The sequence below is a fragment of the Vicia villosa genome, linkage group LG1 (genome assembly GCF_029867415.1).
Source record: "Vicia villosa cultivar HV-30 ecotype Madison, WI linkage group LG1, Vvil1.0, whole genome shotgun sequence".
In the NCBI taxonomy this organism is placed as follows: Eukaryota; Viridiplantae; Streptophyta; class Magnoliopsida; order Fabales; family Fabaceae; genus Vicia; species Vicia villosa.
This window is the reverse complement of record NC_081180.1, coordinates 43,657,544-43,665,852: the sequence shown is the minus strand read 5'-3', so window position 1 is coordinate 43,665,852 and position 8,309 is coordinate 43,657,544. Positions and strand designations below refer to the sequence as shown.

Here is an 8,309-nt window from a genome sequence, read left to right as displayed (position 1 = left end):
TTTTTTTTTTATAAATAGTCAAACACAACTAAATCATTAACATAATATTAATAATCGAATTTGGTCAATTAAAGATGGACAGAGGTCTCTTGAACGTATGACTCGGTAGATTCTCAAGTACTTGGATACTAGCCGTATAACTAGCTTTTCAAGTACTTGTTATTTTTGAAAGATCTTGACTCGATCCGCAAACCTCTTTTCATAAAAAAAGATTAAAAGGGGCCTCTTGTACGTATGTATCTGTAGATTCCCGAGTATTTGAATACAAGCAGTATTTATTGTCAATCCGATATTCATCTTTTGCTTAAAAAACACTCAACTCATCAAACTACCTTTTTGCCCCCCCCCCCCCCCCCCCCCCCCCCGCGTAACCAAAATAACTTTTTCATAAAAGAATAGTCTGATTCATTTAACGTGAATATAAATAATGCCTAAGACTTCATCGTACGAGCATACATGCAGACATTTAACCACTAAAATGCAATCTAACACTATTCTCTAAAATCGACCAAGACACAAATATTTTTTATCGAACTACGTAGGTCTGAATTTTTCATTGCACTTGGGAATGCGTAAAGCACAATGTTTTGAAACCCTAGCGAACATACTAACAAAAACTATTTTTCGGTCGTTTAATCCTTCCCCTGTAAATAAAATCGATCTAAGAAAGAAACAAATGTTTAAGCACACATTCAACCCTAGCTAACTAAACGTTTTCCATTAAGTACAACAGTTGCGTGGGGTGCCTAATACCTCCCCCCCCCCCCCCGCACAACCAACTCATGAACCCGTATTTGGTTGCGATGATTATCATATCCTCATTCCTTAGGGTTTTATAGTTATTTTCCCCTTTCTTAGAAATAGATAAAATTCGGTGGCGACTCTGTGTCTATTTCGAGCGTTTAGACGCTTGAATATTTCGCGTAGCGACACCTCTCTTTCATACTCAGAAGCTTCAAGTCCTTTTATCAAATGTACCAATCAAAATAAGCACTTCCCTTGAATCTTCTTGTGGATAAGACTTGAGATATCTTCAAGTCAATTACCATCATCAAATAGTTGTAAAGGTATCACTAGTGAACATATACCATAATTCTTTAGCTTGTTTTGGAAGAGTAGCTTGATCAACCATTTTGCGCATCTTTGACTGCTTAAACTAGTCTTGGTAGTTACCTATCTTCATGTTTTGTTGACATCAAAATTACTTAAAGAGTTGTTGCAACTTCAGGTGTTGTCATCATCAAAACCATGACATTATTAGAGCTAAACATATCTTGCTTAACTATGAGCTTTGATCACTTATTGATTATACTTACAAGCACATAATTCCATAACATTCTCACCTTAAAATACCTCTCACTATCTAAGCCAAACCAAAACTTGAAAGATTCAGCCAAAATTGACCTTCAAATTTCATTCACTCATTACCCACATTAGCAACTTCCGTCTTAACAAATCACTGTGCCTAATTGACTTTTCTACATGAATTAATCAATAAACAATACTAATTTGTGTTCTAAAGGTCTTAGAAGAGTTTACAACATTGTATAGAAAAGAAAAAGAAAATTATCCAAACATTACAAAAACGCATCACCATGAATGACTAATGATAAAAACAATTGAATATCTTTATTCAATTTTTCAAAAAATAAAATAAATATTATTTTAATTTTAAATTTCTATTTCAAAAATGTTTATGACGTGTTCATGAAATACAATTCAACATAAACCAAATACTAATAAACTATTGATCTAGCCAAACAAAACCAGAAGATAAAAAAAATCTACAACATTTATGAGAGCACTCCACGGAGAACATGACCAAAAACGCAGACGCCGTCGCACTTCTTTCTCCCGCTCGAACCTCATTTGAAAATCCGTTAACCCGGTGAACTAAACCCGGTTCAAAACCCGTCAACGCGTAGCCCATTTATTCAAACCGCGAAAACTCACACGGGCTTTATCGGGTTAAACAACCCGGTTCCTTTTTTCTTCCCATCTTTTTTACTATATATATATACCCCCAACCGTTATCCACAAAAGAAACACCACGTGGCGTTTTCTCAAGTCACCTTCAGTCTTCTCCTCCATCTTCTTCTTCCTCCACCTCCTCACTGAAACCAAAACAACAAACATCAATTCTCTAACAACTAACATGTTACCGCGTAACCGTTTTCCAAATCACTGAAAACCGTTTCTAACAAAATGACCCATTCACTTTCTCACTCTCTCCACCTACCAAACCCCTCCCCTTTCATCCCCACACTCCTCGACCCAAACACCACCTTCCGCCACCTCTCCTTTCCATCCACCGTAACCAAAACCCAACGGAAACTCAAATTCAAAGCCCACGCAAAGCACAAAGGACTCATCCTCGGAAAGCCATCGGTAACCGTAGAAAGCGGAAAATACACCTACGACATCGAAACCCTAATCAACCGATTCAGCAGCTTAGCTCCACGTGGCAGCATCGCTCGTATCCTCGACTCATTCAAGAACAAGCTTTCCCTCAATGATTTCGCTGTTGTGTTCAAGGAATTCGCCCAGCGCGGAGACTGGCAGCGTTCGCTTCGGTTGTTTAAATACATGCAGAGACAGATTTGGTGTAAACCGAATGAGCATATTTATACAATTATTATTACTCTTTTGGGTAGGGAGGGTTTGTTAGATAAGTGTCGCGAGGTGTTCGATGAAATGCCTAGCCAAGGTGTTCCGAGAAGTGTGTTTGCTTATACTGCTGTTATTAATGCTTATGGTCGTAACGGTCAGTTTCAGGATTCGCTTGAGTTGCTTGATAGAATGAAGCAAGAAAGGGTTTCTGCTAGTGTGTTGACTTATAATACTGTTATTAATGCTTGTGCTAGGGGTGGGTTGGATTGGGAGGGTTTGTTAGGGTTGTTTGCTGAAATGAGACATGAAGGGATACAGCCTGATTTAGTAACTTATAATACATTGCTCGGTGCTTGTGCTCATAGGGGGTTGGGGGATGAAGCTGAAATGGTGTTTAGGACTATGAATGACGGTGGGGTTGTTCCGGATATTAATACTTATAGTTATCTTGTTCATACGTTTGGTAAGCTGGATAAACTTGAGAAGGTTTCGGAGCTTCTTAGGGAAATGGAGTCTGGTGGTAGTTTGCCGGATGTTAGCTCTTATAATGTTTTGTTGGAGGCTTATGCAGAGCCGGGGTCCATCAAAGAATCGATTGGGGTGTTTAGGCAGATGCAGGAGGCGGGGTGTGTGCCGAATGCGGCCACTTATAGTATTTTGTTGAGTTTGTATGGGAAGCATGGGAGGTATGATGATGTTCGTGATCTTTTTCTTGAAATGAAAGTGAGCAACACGGACCCTGATGCTGGTACTTATAATATCCTCATACAGGTCTTTGGGGAGGGTGGGTGCTTTAAGGAAGTTGTCACTTTGTTTCATGACATGGTGGATGAAAATATTGAGCCGAACATGGAGACTTACGAAGGTTTGATATTCGCTTGTGGTAAAGGAGGGCTTTATGAAGATGCTAAGAAAATTTTACTTCATATGAATGAAAAGGGAATAGTTCCGAGTTCCAAGGCTTATACTGGGGTGATTGAAGCATACGGGCAGGCAGCTTTGTATGAAGAAGCGCTGGTTGCATTTAACACAATGAATGAAGTTGGAAGCAACCCAACTATTGAGACCTACAATTCACTTGTTCGTTCATTTGCAAGGGGAGGACTGTACAAAGAGGTAGAAGCAATTTTATTCAGGATGAGGGAGTCTGGTTTACAGCCAGATGTGCATTCGTTCAATGGTGTGATAGAAGCTTTAAGGCAAGCAGGTAAATATGAAGAAGCTGTAAGAGCTCACGGTAAGATGAAAAACTGTGATCCTAATGAGTTGACACTTGAAGCAGTGTTATGGATATACTGCTCTGCTGGTCTTGTTGATGAGAGTCAGGAGCAGTTTCAAGAAATTAAAGCTTCAGGAATACTTCCCAGTGTTATGTGCTACTGCATGATGCTAGCTCTTTACGCAAAGAATGATAGGTAAACATTCTTTCATTTACAGTGCAGTGTTTTTTCTGTTTTATTTAACTTGTTGCAATGCTTCTAACAGTAATTGGGTGCTTATGGTCAATATGGATTATTCGGGTGCTTATGATCAATTTAGATTATTCGTAATAAGATTCTCTTTTGTGGCAGAATTTTTTATTTGATCGGTATTTTTGGTCTCACTAAATTTCAATCTTGGTCTTAGTTTAAGGCAAGGGTGGGAAGTGTTGGGTGCCTTGTTTTCCAGACTTGTTTACTTGAACGATTGAATGTTTGAAGTAATGTTGCTAATCTGGTCAATCTTTGATATTTTGTATATGGAGCAAAGTATCCCTTGCACTCTTTATATTACATCTCTTGCTTATAAATAGGGGTGGAAATAGGTTGGGCCGAGCTAGGCTTTGCCAAGCCTAAGCCTGGCCTGTCAAAAAAACAGAAGCCTAAGCTTGGCCTGTAGCCTGTCGTAGGCTTATTTTTTAGGCCTGAGTCTGGCCTTTTCGAAGGCCTGGTTAGCCTGTTAGCCTACATAAAAGCCTATTTGTTTTAGACATATGTAAATAAGCAATTAAAATAATACTTAAATAGACTAACTAACTAAAAGAACTTATGAGAACAATGTTCATAATGTGTTTTCATCTTATTTTCACAACTTCCTCAACATAACCAAGTTTTATTTAATGTATTTTAATTCAAAGTACAAAACATAATATAATAATAATAAAAAAGTATTAATATTTATTTAAATAGGCCGGCCTGATAGGTTTAAAAGGCTTTTTTTAGGGCCTGAGGCCTAGCCTTTTTAACTAAATAGGCTTATAAAAAAGCCTAGGCTTTTACTATTTAAAAATAATGTATGGCCTGGCCTGAGCCTATATAGGCTAGCCTGTAGGCCCCTGTTATCGGCCTGGCCTACTTCCACCCCTACTTATAAAAAAGCGGATCTAAAGCATGTTCGACCAATAAGATTGTGAAATATTTAGATCAAATATCTGATGAAATAACACTTGAGTAATGGTGACATCTAAGGGCTTACTTGGTTTGTGAAAACATTTTGTTTTTATTTTCCATTTTCACTAACAATTGCAAAAGTGATTCTTGTTTTTAAAGATTTGTATAAGAAATAATGAAAGCAATTTTAATTGTTTCTTATACAAATTTTAGAAATCATGAAACAAAGTGAAAACAAAATGTCATGTTTGCAATTAATAGCAAACTATAGAAAATTCTTGTGGCAAATGGTCTCAAGAAGTGATAAAGAAGAACTTCATGTAACAGTATGATTTGTAATTATGCTCACCCGCCTATACTCGTTGCAAAACAAAACTATATTCTAGTGTACTTGTATTCATTGAACTTAACTTGTGAGTATCACTCACAACTACCCAATTTGTATGGTCTGTCAATCCTTGTGCATTTCAGTTTGCTTTGCATATTTTATAAACAAAAATGATAAAATGACCTGTATTCATTGAACTTAACTTGTGAGTATCTGTCACGACTACCCAATTTGTATGGTCTGTCAATCCTTGTGCATTTCAGTTTGCTTTGCACATTCTATAAACAAAAATGATAAAATGACGGGAATGAAATTATTGAACTATAAAGAACAAGAAAAAAGAAATTGTAACAAAGAAGTTGAAAAATACAGAGATGAAAGAAATGGGGGTGGTGTCAGACCCTTGATTTTATGGAGAAAGAAGTGATAATAAGCTTTGGGGAATGATCACCACAGGAAAACTTGGTTTCTAGGTAAAATTAAAGGGCTGGTTGAATGAAGAATACAAAGAGAGAGACACTCTTAGCAAGGAATTACTCCAAGTTTTTCAACACTCCAAGCTTACTTTTATTGAGTGAGTTGCTTGATTCTTTTTGTCAAGCACATACATCTTAGGATCACATCAATTACTGTTCCAGTAGCGTGAGTCTGTGAGACTTTTGACAATTTTATATAATATATAGAATTTCCTTAGAGCCTTAGCGCAACAGGCACCAAGTGAGAGGTATTTGGGGTTAGAATAATGTGTTCTTTAAGAGGCGATGATGTTAAACTTATATAGCTTTGAAGATGTGGTATTGGGCTTGGTTCAGCCAAAAGCCCAGTTCGGAATAATGTCCATCATAATTCTAGGTCTAACAACAAAAGTTATCTATGATGGAACTTTTAATGACTTTTGGCACATTTGAGCGCTGATTAGATCATTTGTAGAGCCTTTTCCATTTAATAGTTAATGGGGAACCATCCGTTTTCTTACTTCTCTTTGGAATTTTATATCTGATTCTTGTGTAAGGTAAAGACCAAATTAATTTTGGGTCTTTGATTTAACTTTGATCACCTGTTAACTGCATTTTACAGTTTTACTTCTAACACACTGTTTATATTTTATACTCAAACTTGCCTTCAATTTTTTTGATTTCAGGTCAAATGATGCCGATAATCTAATCAATGAGATGATCGCAACAGGAGTGTCGGATATTCATCAAGTGATTGGACAAATGATCAAGGGAGATTTTGATGACGAGTCTAATTGGCCGATTGTGGAGTACATCTTTGATAAACTCAATTCTAAAGGATCTGGAATTGGAATGATGTTCTACAATGCACTATTAGAAGCTCTTTGGTGGATGTGCCAAAGAGAAAGGGCTGCCAGAGTGCTCAATGAAGCATCAAAGCGAGGGCTTTTCCCTGAACTTTTTCGTAAAAATAAACTGGTGTGGTCTGTGGATGTACACAGGTATAATGAAAATGAATTCTTGTTAAACTCATACTGCTCTTTAATTAAGGAAAACAAACACTGCCTCTACAATGTTAGGGTTTACTGTTTAGAGTCTATAACTTTCAGTTCAGGCAATTAACCTCTTCCATTTTGTGTATTCTCCAGAAGCATGAGTTGATTTTGAGTGGTTAATTTTAGTTTCTAAATTCCTATTTATCAATCCCTATATTTAAGAAATCAATCGATAAATTGGTAGTAGAAGAAGTTTAAGTTCAAGAATAGTAATGCACATGAAATGACTAGCAAGATTGATAAATATAACTATCAAAGCCTTTTTCAATTTCAAGGGGGCTTAACTGTTGAAATTGAAAGTTGAGAAGTCTAATTTCTTAGCCTCCAAAATTGAATGGTTTTATGCATTTTCATTTTTAATGAATTATGTGAAACTAAAGCTTGATTCTCATGTAGGATGTCTGAAGGTGGTGCATTAACAGCATTGTCAATATGGTTGAACGATATGCAGGAGATGTTCATGACTGGCAAGGATCTTCCTGAACTTGCAGCCGTTGTTGTGGCGTAAGTTTCTTTAATATCTAAAACCTATTGATTTAATCTTTTATGTTTTCTTTACGACACACCATTGATGTCATAGAAATGGTGTAAGACCGGTCTGCGGGTACACCCGTGTCTGATCCACCTAGGTTTATAATAGGCGGACAAGGACAATGCATTGGTCTATTACTTTTTCTTTACAAGTAAAACAGTTGTCTAGCACCTGATTTTGATCACCAGATAGAGATTTCTAACAAAAATATATTTTCCCATTTAATCAGTCGGGGTATAATGGAGGAAAGCGCAGATGCCCAAGATTTTCCCATCGCAAAGGCTGCATTTTCGTTCCTGCAGGATACTGTCTCATCCTCTTTTACTTACCCCGCATGGAACAAAGGTCGCATTGTTTGTCAGCAGTCACAACTGAGGCAAATTCTATCGGGCACCGGATCATCTTCAAGTATAGAAGAAGTGGATAAATTAGTATCTTTAAGTAATAGCTCATTGACTACTGCAGGAGCTATAACATCCAAATCTGATGTTCAAAGTGGTAGAGCTAATGGTGTTGATTCCAGAACCAATAGAACTAGAACAGAGCTTCTAATTAGTGCAGTTTAGATTAGAGCAATATAGAAATTATATTCACCACTTTTCCACGCCCTGTTTGGGTTCATTTGAAATTAGGATTGGGGCTGGTTTTCTAGTCTACAAAGTTTTGGTAAATAGATTCTCAAGGTAGTATTTATTTATTTATTGTTCTGCACTGTAGACACCATAAATAAATACAAGTTTCTAGATGAGTTCAATCATGTTACCTTTAAACCTCTGGAATTTTTTTCTCTTGACACCCTGTTGTTTTAACTCGGAAATTATTCTATCTAGTAAAACCATTTTTTCATCAGTGATATTCTAATGTTTTTATTTCCCACACCACTTAAAATGAGATTCTACCACAATTTCTGATATCGGAGTTATTCAGTTTTTTTCTAGTGACTATACTAATAATGTTATT

General features: G+C 36.7%; 1 protein-coding gene across 1 annotated transcript; it reads left to right on the top strand.

The window, feature by feature from the left end:
* The first annotated feature begins 1,826 nt into the window (after positions 1-1,826).
* On the top strand, positions 1,827-8,106 carry LOC131635802 (pentatricopeptide repeat-containing protein At1g74850, chloroplastic). Its single transcript, XM_058906449.1, has 4 exons — positions 1,827-4,025; positions 6,449-6,763; positions 7,214-7,321; positions 7,579-8,106. The coding sequence occupies exons 1-4, from the start codon at positions 2,206-2,208 to the stop codon at positions 7,913-7,915; spliced, it is 2,580 nt and encodes an 859-aa protein (XP_058762432.1). The 5' UTR covers positions 1,827-2,205; the 3' UTR covers positions 7,916-8,106.
* The last annotated feature ends 203 nt before the right edge of the window (positions 8,107-8,309 follow it).

Bases quoted from the DNA above. Each gene is read 5' to 3' on its own strand.
- LOC131635802 (XM_058906449.1), top strand. From the start codon at position 2,206: ATGACCCATTCACTTTCTCACTCTCTCCACCTACCAAACCCCTCCCCT. The intron at 6,764-7,213 runs GTATAATGAAAA...ATTCTCATGTAG, and splicing joins TGGTCTGTGGATGTACACAG to GATGTCTGAAGGTGGTGCAT. The intron at 7,322-7,578 runs GTAAGTTTCTTT...CCATTTAATCAG, and splicing joins CTTGCAGCCGTTGTTGTGGC to TCGGGGTATAATGGAGGAAA.